This window comes from Balaenoptera borealis (genome assembly GCF_965194805.1).
Source record: "Balaenoptera borealis genome assembly, chromosome: 1".
Taxonomy (NCBI): domain Eukaryota; kingdom Metazoa; phylum Chordata; class Mammalia; order Artiodactyla; family Balaenopteridae; genus Balaenoptera; species Balaenoptera borealis.
Window position 1 is genome coordinate 99,104,861 of NC_138860.1, and position 17,181 is coordinate 99,122,041.

Consider the following 17,181-nt stretch of genomic DNA (forward strand, 5'->3'; position numbering starts at 1 on the left):
AAGCATTTGAAAGATGTATAATTTCTGAGGCAGAAAGAATGGAAAGGACAAGTTTGGTTTTTGTGGATTTTCCTTTTTCTCATTGAAATCATGAAGGACTAAAGGGATATTAACTAATATAATGATCGTTTATCTCTTTCCTCATTCAACAAACATTTATTGACTACCCACTATGCTATGTATACCAAGCCATTATCTTCATAACTACAACCAGGACAACAGATTTCACTAGTCCTCCAAACCAAAACCTAGTAACTTTTAAAGTTCTAAACCAACATTACATCTAATCTTACACCCTCCATTCTAGCCAAGTTGTTTGATTGTGAATTTTGCCTTTTTCTCTATGCCTCTGCCCAAAGAATCCTGTTATCCAAGAAAAAAACTCCCTCTTCTGTTATACTCATTCTTCAAGCTCAAGGGCCTCTTCCTCTAGGATGCCTTCCAAGACTCCAGTTACAATAAGATTAAGCCCCAGCCTATGTTCCCACTACATTTCATGTATTCTTCTCTCATTCCTCTTACTACATGCATTGTAATTGGTGGTTTCCTTGCCCATCTCCTCTTCTAAACTATCAACAGTTCCTTCTTTTCATTCTTCAGCTACTGTAATATGGCTTCCTAGCCCTCTGGCACCACCTCTGTCAGTCTACTCAAGCTCTTCACTCTCCAACCCAAGTTCAAATGCTAGAATTCCCCAGGTTCTAATCTTAGTCTTAGATTACTTTATATTACCTTGATAAGATAGTAATAGCTATCATTCATTAAACTCCTATTATATGCCAAACACAAGCTAATCTGCCTAATCTTCATACCAACCAAGCACGGTACATATCATCTGATCCATTTTATAGATGAAAATACAACTCAGAGTAAATAATATGTCCAAGAATACAAAGCTGGTGATAACAGGAAAAATTATGTTTATTAACTGTTTACTCAGTTGCAAGCACTATTCTAAAAACTTTTTATGTATTAACTCATTTAATCCTCTATTTTATAAAACAGGTATTCTCTTATTATCCCCATTTTATAGATAAGAAAACGTAGGCACAGAGAAGTTACATCATTTGCTAATTGACATATCTATGAATTAAATGGCATAGCCAGGATTTACACAAAGTGCTTACTTCAAAACCCTTATCTTCCCCTCTAAGCCACACTGTCTATTAAGACTTCTACTACCACTTATATCAGTGATTCCCAAATCAAAATTGGGGATCTGTGTTAATGATTCTCAAATCAATACTGGAAAATGAATGAACAGTTTCCTTGGTTTATAAAGAAATAAGACAGACTTTATGCATAACCACTATTTGTCTTTTATATGTTACCTTTATTAGGCTCTTTTCATCAATCTTGTAGTAGTTTTCAAGTTTTTTTTCAACAAGCTGAGCAAGCTTACTGGCATTATCTAGAGGTTTACTAGAAACGGAAAAAATGTTCAAACAATTATCTTTCTTTCAAGACACACTTTACAATATCATCAAGTTGAATTCTAAAATTAAACCATAAACTTATTAATTTAAAAGACTTTATAAACATGGAGAAGTTCAGATAATACATCAAATATAATGCTATATCAATTTGTCTGGATTTTATCAATGTAAACCTTATCATTCATTTGTGCTTCAGATTTTTTTTCATATGAAGGAAATATTATAAATAAAACCGCAGTCCCTTTATTCCCCTCCCAATTCCTGGTCTTTTCCGCCACCCCTAGCTACCCCCACTCCAAGGCAACTACTATCATGAATTTGATGTGTATTCTTCCTGTCATTATTATTATACATATGTTTACTGTTTTATATGTGTTTTAACAGTATGTTTTTACTGTTATATATATGTGTGAGATCTATGTTGACACACATATCAAATTTAATCATTTTAGTTCTATATAGTATTCCATCATATGATTTATACTGGATTCTATGCATTCATTCCCCTAAAGATGGACACTTAAGTCATTCTCAATTTTATACTATTGCAAACAACATTGAAACAAATATCTTTGTACATACATCTCCATGTACATGTTTCTCTAGATATATTATTTCTAAAAGTATAATTGCTAGATTATATGGTATGTACATTTTCAACTTTTCCAGATATTACCATATTACTCTCCAAATTACTTGACCAATTATCTCTCCCACTAGCAGTATGAGATCTCCCTACATGCTCTCTAACATGCAGTCAACTTTCCAATATAGTCTTTTGCATAAAATCTTATATACCACTGTCTCTAAAATGATAAAATCATACTCTAAATTGTAACTTCATGACCAGTGACATTAGTATAACTTCCGAGTCTACAAGAAATTGTTGGAAAAGGCTCTTCAATTAGCACACCAACCTCAAAAATGGAGGCTCTCCTTGTAAAGGGTTTCAAAGTGTTAAATGATCTTTAGGTTTTATACCTCAAAAGTAAATAAAGCAGCAACTATAAAGAATAATTTATTACACATTTTGCTTTAAAATATTTTCAAAAGGAAATAATTTCATGTTAGAATTACACTTGAAAAGTCCATGAAGCATAAAAGAATACTTTGTGAAAGAACAAGTAGGATTCTAAAAGCCTGATTATTTAACTATTACAATAACTCCAAACAGGTCCAAAGGTGAGCTATTAAATTATAAATTGGCCTCAGTTATCCCTCAGTATCCACAGGGGATTGGTTCCAGGACCTCACTCAGATTTCAAAATCTATGGATGCTTAAGCCCCTTTTATAAAATGGCGAAGTATTTGCATATAAACTATGCATATCCCCCATATACTTTAAATCACCTCTAGATTACTTATAACACTAATACAGTGTAAATACTATGTAAATAGTCATAAATACAATGTAAATGTTATGTAAATAGTTGTCTGCATGTAGCAAATTCAAGTTTTGCTTTCTGGAACTTCCTGGAATTTTGTTTTTTTAATATTTTCAATCCACGATTGGTTGAATCTGAGGATGCCGAACCTGTGGATATATATGGCCGACTATATTACATACTCATTTCCCTGAACAGAGCCAAACACCAAGAGCAGAAGCTTGAACAGAGACTGAACTCTAGCAGGAGATAAACAACTTAAGTTCAGAATGTAATTAGCATATCACCTATAAGAAAAAGAATGTTTCCAACACCTGAGGTATGAGTGAAGAGCCTGTTTGGTCACATCTGAATTAAGGAGATTTACTATATTCTTTCTAAGTAATTAACAGAAGATTTTTTAAATGGTCAAGAATAATGAAACTTAAATATAAAGTACTAGATGAATTTGAAATTAAACAATTCATCCAACTACCTTGACAAATGTCAATGTTTAAGTTAAAGAAACTTTTAAAACAGAAACAAGTGACATAACTTATTAGTTGTAGTACAGTATATTTACGTCTACTAGTTTATTAGTGTCATACACTATTTTGAGTTCTTTACAGATATTAACTCATTTAATTCTAAAAACAACCTTATATGGTGAGTACTATGATTGTTCCCATTTCATAGATAAAGAAACTGAGAGCAGAAGGATCACACAGCCAGTAAGCAGCAGAGATTAAAATCCAAGCTGTCTGGCTATACAGAACAACATGAATGTCTAAGGACATAATACTGAACAAAGCCAGAAATGAAAAACATCATAACCCCATTTATACCAAGTTCAAAATCAGGCAAAACTAAAATATGTGTTAGAAGTCAAGATAGTAGTTACCTCTGGGGAGGAGACAGGGGGTGACGACTAGAGGGGATTATGAGGGGGGCCTCTGAGATACTGTTAGTATTCTATTTCTTGACCTTGGTGAAGTTAGATGGGTATGTTCACTTTGGAATGATTTATCAAGCCATATAAATATAATTTATGCACTTTACAGTAAACTTTATTTTTAATAAGAAGCAAATAAATAAAGGTACATAGTACTAAAGTCAAACTTTAACTTTTAAAAAACTCCAAAAATCGGGCTTCCCTGGTGGCGCAGTGGGTAAGAATCCACCTGCCAATGCAGGGGACACGGGTCCGAGCTCTGGTCCAGGAAGATCCCACATGCCGCAGAGCAACTAAGCCCGTGCGCCACAAATACTGAGCCTGCGCTCTAGAGCTCGCGAGCCACAACTACTGAGCCCACGTGCCACAACTACTGAAGCCTGCACGCCTACAGCCAGTGCTCTGCAACAAGAGAAGCCACCACAATGAGAAGCCTGCGCACCACAATGAGGAGTAGCCCCCGCTCGCCGCAACTAGAGAAAGCCCATGCACAGCAATGAAGACCCAATGCAGCCAAAAATAAAATAAATCATAATAATTTAAAAAAAAAAAAACAAAAAACCTCCAAAAATCTATTTAAAATGGCTACTGGAATTAGATACCATAGATATTTAGATACTATAACCAGTATCCAGATACTATGACTATTTAAATTTGGTGGAAATTCAATAAAACATTAAATGTAAGATGGTATTCCCCATAGGACAACAAAGACATTCTTCTAAGCATTCCTTAAACTCATGAAAAATATACATGTAAACCATACCAAATTTAAGCTCTGAAATTCAGTAATAGAGGCTATTAGTTACTCTGAAATTTAAGCCTTAAACTTTAAATCTCCTATATGTACAGCATAATTTTATAAAGAAAATAAATTCTGCAAACCAACACACAAAAGCACAGAGACATTACTTACCTCTGTACCAAAGAGCAAACAGATAGCATAACATATAAAGGCACCACTGAGTGTCTTACCTTTTATATCTTACTCCAGGATTTTCATCCAGGGTAGCACATACTGTAACTATCTGCTCAGCCATCGCTTCCATGATGATATCTTTTCCATTTGCATTACTAGGGTCTGGACTGTAACAGTAATAGAATGCATCTGGTACATCAAGAGTATATACCTAAGTTAGGCCAAAAAAAGTCACACTGTCAATTTAGAAACTTGACTAAAAATATATATCTAGAAAAACACAGCTATTCCTTGGGATTCTAAAAAAAAATACTTGCACCAACCATGCTGTTTCCTGAAACAACTGTGTCTTTACCTTAATCAAATCTCATTTTCTCTGTCATCTTGATTTCATCCTTTATTTCTTTTCTCACTCTCCTTTCCTGCTTAGTCTACCTCTCTCCTTCAATTCTTGTTTCATATATAGATTGTACTCTTTGATTTTCTCTACCTGTGCAGCAGATGAAGAAATCTGAGGTAGTCAAACAAAAATAAAAATCTAAAACCTGGCACAAAGAAATAAAACAAAGCCAAAATTGGTCTATATATTTGACATACATTAAAATCTTAACCCATCAGAGAATAACCTAGAAATTTTCCAAAGTTGATATATATCTTCAACTCTAGCTTATACTCTTAATGTCCTTAAAACAGAGACATACTTCCCCAAAAGACACAGCATTGTGCCAGACATAGTACTGGTCTTACAATATATACAGTGAAACCTCACAGACATTTTTCAACTAACAAAAGCATTTACTTACATGCAAAGAATTGGATTAGAGATTTACTATTATTGTGTTATTTGAAGAATACAAAAGAAAAAGCTCTCTAATTGGAGTTGAGATTTTCCCATTAAATTAATTTTAATTTTGTTTTTTAAACAATGATAGTAATCCCCCTTAGCCTAGGATAATGTACTGAGTGTAAAAGTAGACATGTAATAAACATTATAGGTTTACTAATGAATTATGAATAAACTTCCCTGCACTTCCTTTCACACAAAGTAATTCGTTTCTCTGAACATAACCCATCACTAACAGCAGCAGCCTGAACATAGACTGAGATTTAGCTGAAGCTAATCCACTTATGTCTGTGTTGCTGTATTAACAAAGTCTTAGTTGCTGTATTAACTGCCAACAAGCACCCTACAGCTGGACTGTGGCTTTCTCATAGCATTCTATCCCATTGCAGTAGATAATATCTGTTCAAAAATATTTATTGCCCTCCCTACAGGGCCTCTCCCTATGGGAGTATACTTCCCACTCATTGATATCAGGCTTGCTATGGTCATTGGAATGTGAGTAGAAGTGACATGTGCCACTTCCCGACAGAAGTTTTAAAAGCCATTGTATGGCTCCACCATTTCTCTTTTCCCTCTGCTATGTCCCAGACAGGGGCTACTCCTTCAGCCTAAGTCCCAGAATGAAGAGGATGTAGAGCAAAGCCCCAGTCAAACCACAATGGACACTAACATGAAGGAGAAATAAACTTTGTTGTTGTAATGCACTGTGATTTGGGGAGTTGTTACCACAGCTTAAATTAATCTTAGCTATTATCTAATACTCTAATGAACCAAATACAATTTTGGAGCTGGTTTTCATTCTACACTCACATCTTCCCTTTCCTTTCTTCTCCTCCCCCCACTTTCCATCACCACCATGACATGTTCCTTTAGACTATTACTAAATGCTTTCTTCATCTCCATGACCCACAATCAGCTCCTTAAATATAGGAACTCTCGCCCCACAACCTCCACCTACTTTTCCTGCTAAATTATAGCCAGCTTAGCGCTGTTTCTACCTAGATACAATCTAGCACCCTCTCCACTAACTATACCAGACTTTTTGTACTCCCTGAGGTCCACTGTAAACTCCCTTATATTCTTTAATGCTTTCCATCTAATTGCCCTAAGGTATATGTGACAGCATTAATTGCCTTAAACCCTTTGAAAGGGAAAGAGAGCTTTCTTTAATCCCTTTGACTCATGGATTCAGGAGGAGTCAACCATTTTCCTCTCTATGCAACTTTGAAATATGATGAATGTCCAACTTCTCTTCTTCGGAAGACTATCATATCTGACTTTACCAATTTCTCCTCAACGATCACCCGACTTCTACTTTTCCTTAAAGACTTTAGGACTTTTCTGTACCAGCCCATTTTCTGCCATCACTCTTGATGGAACCTGGTGCCTCCTACAACCTGGTCCCAACCTACCTACAGACACAGCCGTATCTATCATACCATCACCCATTATAATCCTTATTCCTGCTGCTCCCCTGCACTTTCCTGCTTCTGTATCTTTGCACTCACGCTATTCTCACTTCTTAGAATATTTCTTCCCTCTAAGTGTTTTCTCATTTTCCTAGTAAGAATTAATCTCCTCTTGTGGCAGACTATGAGCTGCCTCCTAAAAAACCATTGTTCCCTTACTTTTCAGTAATCATACCAATTATTTGGGGTAGGCAGCCATATGCTTGGCTAAAACACTACATTTCCATTTTCCATGCACTTGGGTATTGCCATGTGACTAAATTTTAGCTAATAAGATATAAATGAAAATGTACTTTCTTCTTTCTCTCCTTCATCCTCCTTCCTCAAATGAGAATGTAATAACTCTACAGACATCTTGGATCATGAGGGCCATCCCTAAGAGACCAGGCCCCTGACAATTTTGTAGAGCCAGCATACTGGCCTTACATAGCCCACTTCCTGACTTTTTGTATATTAGCAAGAAATAAATTTCCAACTTGGTTACACACTGAAAGTTTAAGTTGTCCTGTTATATGCAGTTGAACCTAATCTTAACTGATATTGTTTTGAAGATGTGTAATACTTTGTATCCCTTTCACAGCTCTCAGATGAGGGTGGGGCACATATCTTGATCATCTTTTCATAGCATACTCTGCATCTAGAAGACAATGTCCACTGCACATGATCTTGATAAATGCTCACATAGGCCTTTGCTTACAGCTCAAAGCAGTTAGCAGTATTTCATTTATATCTTCACTTGCAAACAAACAAAAGGTCACAATACAAAACTGAGAAAATTACAATTTTCACTGTAATTTCCCCATAACAGTTAAATTTATTAAGTAAACTCCCTTAAGATATTTATCAAGGAAGTAAACTAAAAGAAAAAACTTCTTAGGGGAAAAACATAGCCAACAGATAGGACCTTAAATAATCACAACATTTTGCAAAGACTGGTAAGTAGAAGAGTCTCATGAGATTTGTCTATACACACAAAGACAAGTTATTTCCATCAGCCATCAAATTAGTCAGATATATACACAAACCTCTCCTTCAAATACAGCAATTACTGAAATTTACTGAATTCTGAGGCTAAAACCATATTTATCTTCTGTGCAGCAAGATGCTCTGGACACATTTGTAATATTTATCACATCACTATTTAATCCCACATCATTTTAGGAAGCCCATTTTCACCCTACACTGAACTTACATATCATATTAAAAAGAATAAATCTAAAGGTAACCTTTGGAAAACAGTTTAATGTTAAGCAGATATCTTAGAATTTTACAAACTTGATTATGGTCTTTCTTTGTCAAAAACAGCAACAGCTTAGGGACTTCCCTGGTGGTCCAGTCGTAAAGAATCTGCCTTCTGATGCAGGGGACGCAGGTTTGATCCCTGGTCGGGGAACTAAGATCCCACATGCCACGGGGCAACTAAGCCCACGCGCCACAACTAGAGAAGAGAAAACCCGCATGCCACAACTAGAGAGAGAAAAACCCACACGCCACAACTAGAGAGAAGCCCGGGCACTGCAAAGAAAGATCACGTGTGCCTCAACAAAGATTTCACGTGCCGCAACTAAGACCCGACGCAGCCAAATAAATAAATAATATTAAAAAAAAACCACACAAAAACCCCTCCCAAAAAACCCAGCAACAGCTTAACAGAAAAATTCATTATCCAGGACTATTCTATTTCTTAAAATATTGACCTTAGAGTTCCAAACAACAGTAAACTATTTCAATTCTATGAAATGTTGGAATCCAAACACAGAGAACAGAGCTAAACAATGCACTAGCTGTGTGATTACGGCAAGTTACTTAACCTCTTTGATTTCCCCATCTTTAAAATGTAGATAGAATTATCATCTATTCATAGGGCTATTGTGAAGATTACATGCGTACATTTATGTAAAGCATTTAGGAAAGTGTCTGACACAGAGAAAGTACTTTGTGCCTGCAATTATTAATTGAAGGCTCATTAACTATTCCAAAGGCAAAACAAATCTACAAAAATCCTTCATTTTATAAATTAAAATAAATAATAGTTTATATAACATTACGTAAAAAGTTTACTAAAGAACTTTGTTTTAATATCACAAATGGTTACAGAAGCTAAAAGTATTTATCTCTTTGGAGTCATTTAACAAACATTATGCTAAAAATCTTTTGGTTTCATAATCTGATAGGGCTGTAAACCTTGACACACACAGGACTTAGTGGGAGATGTGAAATTTGAGTCCACTTTCATTATTAACGTTATATTCCAATTTAGTACTAATGTTCCTCCCTTCATCAGAGGAAATGTTTATTTGTGGATTGTTCAAACTTCGCCAAATACATAACATATAAAACATCTTTAGGATAAACCTTATTAACAAATAAGCTCATAAAACTGAATTTTAAAATCCATTATAAACTAAACTTAAAAATAAAAGGCGTTTGGGTCTTCTGAGCACAAGCTGCCCATTCTCCTTGCTTGACCCTTATAACAAACCTTTCTCTGCTCAAAAAAAAAATTTTTTTAATAAAAAATAAATTAAAAAAATAAAAATAGAAAGTACCTGCGATTCAAGTGGAATGAAGGAAATATTTATTTCTTTACATCTTCTTATTGTCTTGGAGCAAGAAGCCTTAATTTTGTTAAAGAGACTATCAGGGCAAACTGAGAGGGGAAAAAAAAAAAAATCAAAGCATATAACTGCATCTAAATTTTCATTCTTTTGAGTAAATCATTCCAACATCCAAGAATATTTATTTTTTATATATAATTACTGACTTTCACAAAGTAATTTACTATGAGGACAGAGATAATATGTAAATACTGTTTTTCACTTTATAGAACAGATGCATTCTAGTAATGAGGGCTGTAATACAAATTCCACTTTCCCCATTCGTATCCACCGCAACCTAAGATATATTTCCTTAGAGAGCTGCTAACACAGCAAACTAAAATTGTTAGGAAGGAAAATCAAGTCCAAACTAAGGACTTAATAAACTTTCACAGGACTTACAGAACTTCTTAGGAATTTATACTACTTTTCTAAATCTGCCACTAAGTGCAGCCACACCACACAAATTTTTAATTTTTCCTTGAATTACAGGATATCCTCTAGTGTCAGGAAATTTTCAGCCTCTAAACTAGTAGGTTCTGGACCTTAGAACCTGTCTTTTCCCCCCTTTTACTTAACTGCTTATATAGTTTCACTAAAACTAGGTTGGAGTATCAACCACTGGCTTCTGCTGTCTTTTAACATGTTGTTCTTTACCCTCAAAATTCCTTAAATTAAAAGAGGCTTCATGCTCATTAAATTTTATCAATTCTAGAAACATGAATTTCTGTATAATAAGGTTACTTAAATGACAAATACTTATGATATGGCCTTTTAAAAAATGCAAGCTACTACTAGGTATGAGATAAATAAAAATTTACAGGAAAAATAATATAGAAAGCTGCTTTTTATTTGAATGTACAGCATAGAAAAAGAAATGTGATAGGTTTTTTCCCTTAATATTAGCAAACAGATGGCAGTTTCTTCAGTGCATCTCCCAAAGGGTCTTATTTTTTTATTATATAATCAAATCCCCAGTTGAAACTTTTATTTAAAGAAGAATTCTTCCTGTTATTGGCACAGAATTTGAGGGATAGCCCTCTCCATCAACCCCCTCACCCCTGTATACCAGCAAAAATGACTATCTTTTGAAACTAGTTTGGAATGATTTAATTTTCTATCACCTTACCATGAATTAGCATAGAAATAATCTTATATTTTTAGATTCTTTCTAACCTAATTAGAACAAACAATAAATAGAAAGTCACTAGTACTAAAATAGCATTACAAGAAATAATTCATAATTATAGGATTTGAAATAATGAAGCAATAACTTTTACAAAGCTACTTACAGTCAGTGAAGTAGATATATGCTGCTTTGTATTTGTTCTCCGATTTACTTCCGAAATCACGTAAAAAACAGTCTACAGACTTAAAAAAGGTTAGATGTTAATATACATTTTATCAAATACTAATTTAATATGCTAGCTTTTGAAATAACTAAGATTATTTTGATGATAAAGTAAAACCTTAACTGTCAAAAGATTAATTTATAAACTGATCTTTTAAGATGCTATGTTGTCTAGCCAGTTATAGCTAGAAGCATAGTAAGTAGTAAGGTAAAATGTATGAACAGAGTGCTGTTTTGGTGACGAGGAGCTCTAGGAATGATCAAGTGACTGAGAAGCCGAAGCAACGTAAAAGACAAGACCACTGGAAGATAACAGATCAAGGAATTGAGAAGTCAATGAACGTACTGAAAGTATTACCTACAGGGAAAATGAAACCATCCAGACTATGACTGGAGAACTGCTGAAGAGACTGACAGTGAGCTAGGAGCTAAAATTGTCAAAGGGGATTAGAATGAAAAAGCCAAAGGTTGGCAGACTGTGAAGAGGAGGGAGAGCAGGTAATATAGTCTAATAGTATTTGCCTCTATGCTGGTAGTTTTAAAGATACAGTAGCCTGAAAGCAAAAATGAAGAACAAACAATTTAATTCTCTCTCATCCATCTGTTCCTTTTCCTCCTCCTGCAACTCCTAGAACTAGTATATTTCTGTTAGAGCTCATGAATCTATCCTGCAAGTCTCTTATCCTTCCCCTCATGATTTCAATGATTGTTTTTTTGCTTTGAGATACTCTATTTTTATCTTTTAGATGATTAATTCAAATTTCCATAGTGATTATCCTCTTCAATTAACTATTTAACTGAGAAAATACACTTCTGAGCTTCAGAAAGTTTATGTGCTATACCAGACTCTCCTTAAGTGTACTATTTTTCTGTTTGGGTTATCATCCTTCCCTCCAAGCCCCTATATGTTGCTAGATGTGCCCTTTCTTTCATTCTTACTAAACCGTCTCTCTCTGGCCACCTGACCTAGATGTGTGGTTGCTTCTCTTTGTCAGCTCACTTGAAGCTTAGGTTTAGTTGTTGGAGTATCCTGAATAGAGGCAGTACCATAAGAAGAGGAAGGCGAAGAGGAAGGCAAAGAAGTTTCTCCTCCTGAGGGCTGTAGGTATAAAAGCAAAAAAACCACCCAACTGACCTTTACCCTAGGGTTCACAGATCTCTTATACACAAACTCTTCCTGAAATCTGTCATTTTATGACCCTTGCTTGGGAACTCTCTGATGCTGGTCTCCACGTGCTCACCCAGCCCCTGAGGAAGGAAATCTCACACCAAGTTTCTCTACAAGTACCCAAGGAGCCCAAGGCCTCACATGCACCCAGAGGCCTATAGAACCCAAGAGGTAATTGATTCAGGACAGGAGGAGAAACTGGAGTCGGTTGTGGTAGATAAAGGAGTCACATTCAGGTACCATTTTCTCTGAATCCTTTGATTCTTTACTGAATACATAATTTTGTATCCTGCTTTTGTCACTAACATTAAAAATGAACATTTATATAAATCATTAAAATTTTCTAGAAACCTCATTTTCAATGGCCACATGGTCTTTCATACCAGTATTTGTTAATGCTAAGAATTTATCTGGATATCTTTATTGCTTTTGAAATTTAGTTTGACCATTTATTTGATTTTTTTTTACAATAAACTCCAAGATTCAGAACGTTTCAAGGTTCTTGATATGGCAAATTATTTTCCAAAAAGGCTGTATTAATCTATACTCCCACTAGCAGTACATAGTAGTTTCTACTCCATTAACCATTGATAATGGGTATTGACAGCTAGAATAGGATACACAGATAAATAAATAAATGTCTACATATACACACTTTTTTTTAATCCCTCTGCCAATTTAATAGGTGAAAATGGTGCTTCTTTCATTTTTTCCGATCATGAATTTTATCTTATAAAATTATATTACGGATAAGATATAAAACGTCATTAAAATCCACCAGCAGCCAATATGTAGAGACCATATAGTAAACGTCTGGGTTTTTCCCTACTGTCTGCTCTGCTAGAGTTAGAAGAAATGAAATTGGAATTGCCAAATTAACATTCTTATTCTAAGAATAAGCCAAAGGATGTGTTGGAAAATGCATTCTCAGATACTATACAGAATAAAGGAATTTGATACTTTATATAGCTCTAAAGTTTTGGCTTTAAGTATGAATTAAATCATGGTTAGATTATAAAGAAATTCCTTTCCCATAAAAAATATATATATACATACATATATGCATATATACATACATATATGTGTGTACACCCATACATATATGTATACTATAGGGAAGTCACTAAGATAAATGAAAGATTAATCCAAGATCATTTCTTTTACATACATTTCCATCCTCCTAAAAATTATGGTTGAATACAAACTGCATGGGTACAAATTATTGAAAGAAACTCTATCATTTTATATAATTAAATTCTGCTTTAATAGATGGGGAGAAAGGAATTCTTTCACTTAAATATCCTCATTGAGAAGAATACAAATGAAACAATCTTCTAACACAGGGAGACTCTCCTAAGCATCTAATAAAGGACATTTTATTACTTTGAATTTTCTAAGAGAAAATCATGTCAATGGTGAAAATTTTGAAGAACATACTTTTTAAAGATTCAAAACACTCACCTTTGATGTTGGAGAGATAAAATAAAGAGCTTTCATTTGTCTGACAGGTTCTCGATTCTTATAAATATTCTCCACAACTAACCAAAAAAAAAGTCATTTTATATAACCAAATATTTATACACTTGAAACAATTTTTAAATGAAATTCACCGTACTTTTTTATTTATAATAATATAGAAACACAATTGTATATCCTGGGCTTAACATTTTCTTTGTCTTCATTTGAAAAATTAAAAAGTCCTGAAAATGTGTCTTCCCTAAACTCTGGGCTAAGTGCTCATCATGAGAAAAAAAGATAAAGCAGCTATTTGGTAGTTAGGTCTACCAGCATAAGCAATCAACATGCCATGAAGAAACCAAGAAAATGCATTTAAAATTAAAATATGTACTTCTTTAAAAAAATATTCTACTATAATAATAGAAAATATAATATCAGAAATCAGGCTAAGCATGAATTATCTGTTAAACCTCATAATAACCCTTTATGTATTTTACAAATGAGGTAACTGAGGCTTAAAAAAGTTAAGAAACTTATCCAAGTTACACAGTAAGAAAGAAGAGACAGGATTCCAACCCACATCTGTCCAACTCCAGAGTCTAAGTTTTTAACTGCTATAACATTCTTTAAATAAATTGCCAATTAACTCTTTTTCTTTTAAAACCACACATTAATATAAATTATTTTTTCAACAATGAAATATCGCCATAATTTAATCAATTATATTTTTATTATTGAAATTAAGAACTTTATAAATAACTAATATAAAACAAAGTGAATTTAAAACTAGTAGGCCCTAAATTGTCAAATTAACTATGAAGGCTATATTAAAAAAATACTAACTTAAAGTATCATTCTACAAATCAAGAGAACCATCTTTCAAGATTCACGCTGGCAAAGGGCCTAGAAAGAATTTAAAACATTAATCTGACATGCAAGGAAGGCTACTGTTGGACTTCTCTTTTAAATACGATGATTCATTTTCTCATCCCTAAATTTATACTAGTATAGTATAGGTTTATCATAGCTTCTGTTAGAGAGGATATCAAATAAGATTTCCGAGGAAACAGTTAATTTTATTTTTATCTCCACTCTCAACAATTGTAATTTCACCTTTAAAAGATTATGGTTAAATCTGTGTTAATTTACTTTTATTGCTTAGTGCCCAAAATAAAGTGTCTTACAGTCATCTTACGCTGTACATACTATGTATTATGTTTGGTGAGTAACGTGCGTGTTAAAATGTTGTAATATGATTTAGAACACAGACTTCGAAAAGATTCTGAAATGTCTGGTTATCAATAGCAGAAAGTGCCACTTCTTCAATTCACTGAAAAGTGGGTATCTATTAAATGATAAAAAAGGAAAGGTTTTTATGATTATTCCTATAATAGTGACAAAGGAATAATCTAATTCCCAGTCTATTTTTTTTAAAAGGTTTTTACTTGACTTTAGTGGAGACACTGAGGTAGCATCACACGTGTATTTTTTTCTCATGTTTTTTAAAAGTTCCAAGACACACTGAACATGTTCACAAATGACCTGAACACAGACAGAAAGTCTGATCACTGAACGGCCAATGCAGGTGAGCTGATGTGGAACTCAAAAGAAATGTGACATGTTCAAGTTAGTAGATATGATTATGATTAAATCAGAGCAAACCTAGGTGACTGGAGGATATTGAGAACAATCCACAGCAATATGCTCCATGATATACAGTCCTATATAACACTTCCCAAAAAAAGCTTCTGTGGTCAATTAAGTTTAGAAAACTGAATACTATACCTATTCGCAGGGGATCCACATTATCTGCTAGCATATAAAAAACTCCAAAAAGTCCTAAAGAAACCTGGTTAGCTTTGTTTAATGCTGTTTCCCAAACTAACGTGGCCACAGAGTCCTTTCCTTGAAGAATATCAATCAACACTGAACACACAGTAAGAAACAATGGTCTATAAAAATTCAATAAAACCTCCTTACAGTGCAAAATGGTTCTGTAGCTTCATAGTGCTGTACACATATTATCAAATGGTTCTCTAACTGCACATCAGAGAGACCTCTGGGAATGTAAAAAAACTTAAGTGGCTTAATCAATATTACACTTATCTAGTTAATAGAAAAATCAAGGCTTTAATCTTCTAATTTCTAGTTCAGAGCTTAATTTTCTGCTGACGGTCATAAAGACCACAAACTGAATATGTAATCAACAATAAAAGATTATTTTATTAATAAATATCAAAAAGTAAACATTGCTAAATTTTTTAGGTAATCCTCTCATTCTACACAATGCTCATGCTTTCTTGAATACTGGGTGTACTTTTGAACCTCACAAGTTAGGAGTGACAGAGGATACAGATACTATACTAGAATCCAAAATATAAAAGAATTATATTTGACTTTGAGTCCCAGTTTTCACTTTACAAATCGGGGTATTAATATCTGTCTTTAAAGGGCTGTTATGAAGGCAAATTTAAATAGATGAGTTATATAGATGATGATATGATTATGAATGTTATAAGATATTGGTATTCTCCCCAAAATGTAAGAGAAATTAAAATCTCATTAACACAATCCTGCCCAGTGGAAGATAGCAGCTGTGGTAGTGTGATTTTTTTCCCATAATCCCACACTAATGCTGATTTAAATTTACAATTAATAGCCTCATTTCTAGGTAATAAAGAGAAACTTAAAAAGTCAGTATTATACACTTGTAAATATGTACAAAAGTTGATTTTATGACATAAATCTTACCATTCATTTAAAAACAATATATGAAAACCACAAACATTAATCAAAATACTAAGGTAAACCTAGTGCATCAGCATACAAAACTGTAACAAATACATAAGAGTAAAAAATTTGAAGAACAAACTCAATAAGGCAACTTAGTTTTGGTTAGGGGTGCTTAATTGTATGCCTCAGCTGAGGGAAAAAACTCTGACTTACAGAGGTTATTCTGAAGATTCACAAAGAAAAGAATGTCCAGTGTAATTATTATGGCTAGAATTACTAAAAAAATAAAACATAACCCCCTGAGAAACACAATTACTAAAATTTATTAATACTTCAAACTCTCCCAATCATAATAAAAAAAGTTTTTCATGATGAGTATTTGTAACACTTACCAGTTATACCCTCTGCTAGAAGATCTGTCATTTTGCAACACGATGCCAAAAGCTTAGTGGTAAATTCATCTAGAAGCATTATCTTAAAATGAATATAAATTAAGAAATACTATCAGCATTTGACTGCCAAGAATTCACAAAAGACAGAATTTAATGCATTAAACCTACTCAAACTTATAAACTTTTTATAACATAAAATTAAAATATTAGGACAGTGGGCAAAATTATCTCAATTCATTTAACTTGCATGACCTAGAAATTTATTTCCTCAATATACGGACATATGATATTATACATAAGTAAGCAAATAGAAATATTCTCATTTTGAAGGAGAGAACTTGTTCATTTTAAATGTATGTTATGTTTAACATCAAATTTTCTTAAAATTATAAAATGCCACTTGTAGAATAATAATTGTTCTAGGCACCGTTTTAAGCATTTTACATGGATTAATTCATTTAATATTTACAACTACCCTATGAGGTACTTCCATCCCCA

At 33.6% G+C, this 17,181-nt stretch overlaps 1 protein-coding gene across 3 annotated transcripts in view; it reads right to left on the bottom strand.

The window, feature by feature from the left end:
* The window catches only part of STXBP3 (syntaxin binding protein 3), a 53,338-nt gene that overhangs the window by 25,639 nt on the left and 10,518 nt on the right, over nt 1-17,181 (bottom strand). For all 3 annotated transcript variants that reach the window (XR_014242444.1, XM_082384650.1, XM_082384649.1), the window contains exons 3-8: nt 16,684-16,765; nt 13,562-13,638; nt 10,874-10,952; nt 9,534-9,634; nt 4,728-4,882; nt 1,332-1,422 (exon numbers count right to left, since the gene is read on the bottom strand). Coding sequence is in view for 2 of the 3 variants with exons in the window: in XM_082384650.1 (XP_082240776.1) it covers nt 1,332-1,422; nt 4,728-4,882; nt 9,534-9,634; nt 10,874-10,952; nt 13,562-13,638; nt 16,684-16,765 (585 nt within the window). In the remaining variant the exon portion in view is untranslated. The remainder of the gene's footprint in view (nt 1-1,331; nt 1,423-4,727; nt 4,883-9,533; nt 9,635-10,873; nt 10,953-13,561; nt 13,639-16,683; nt 16,766-17,181) is intronic.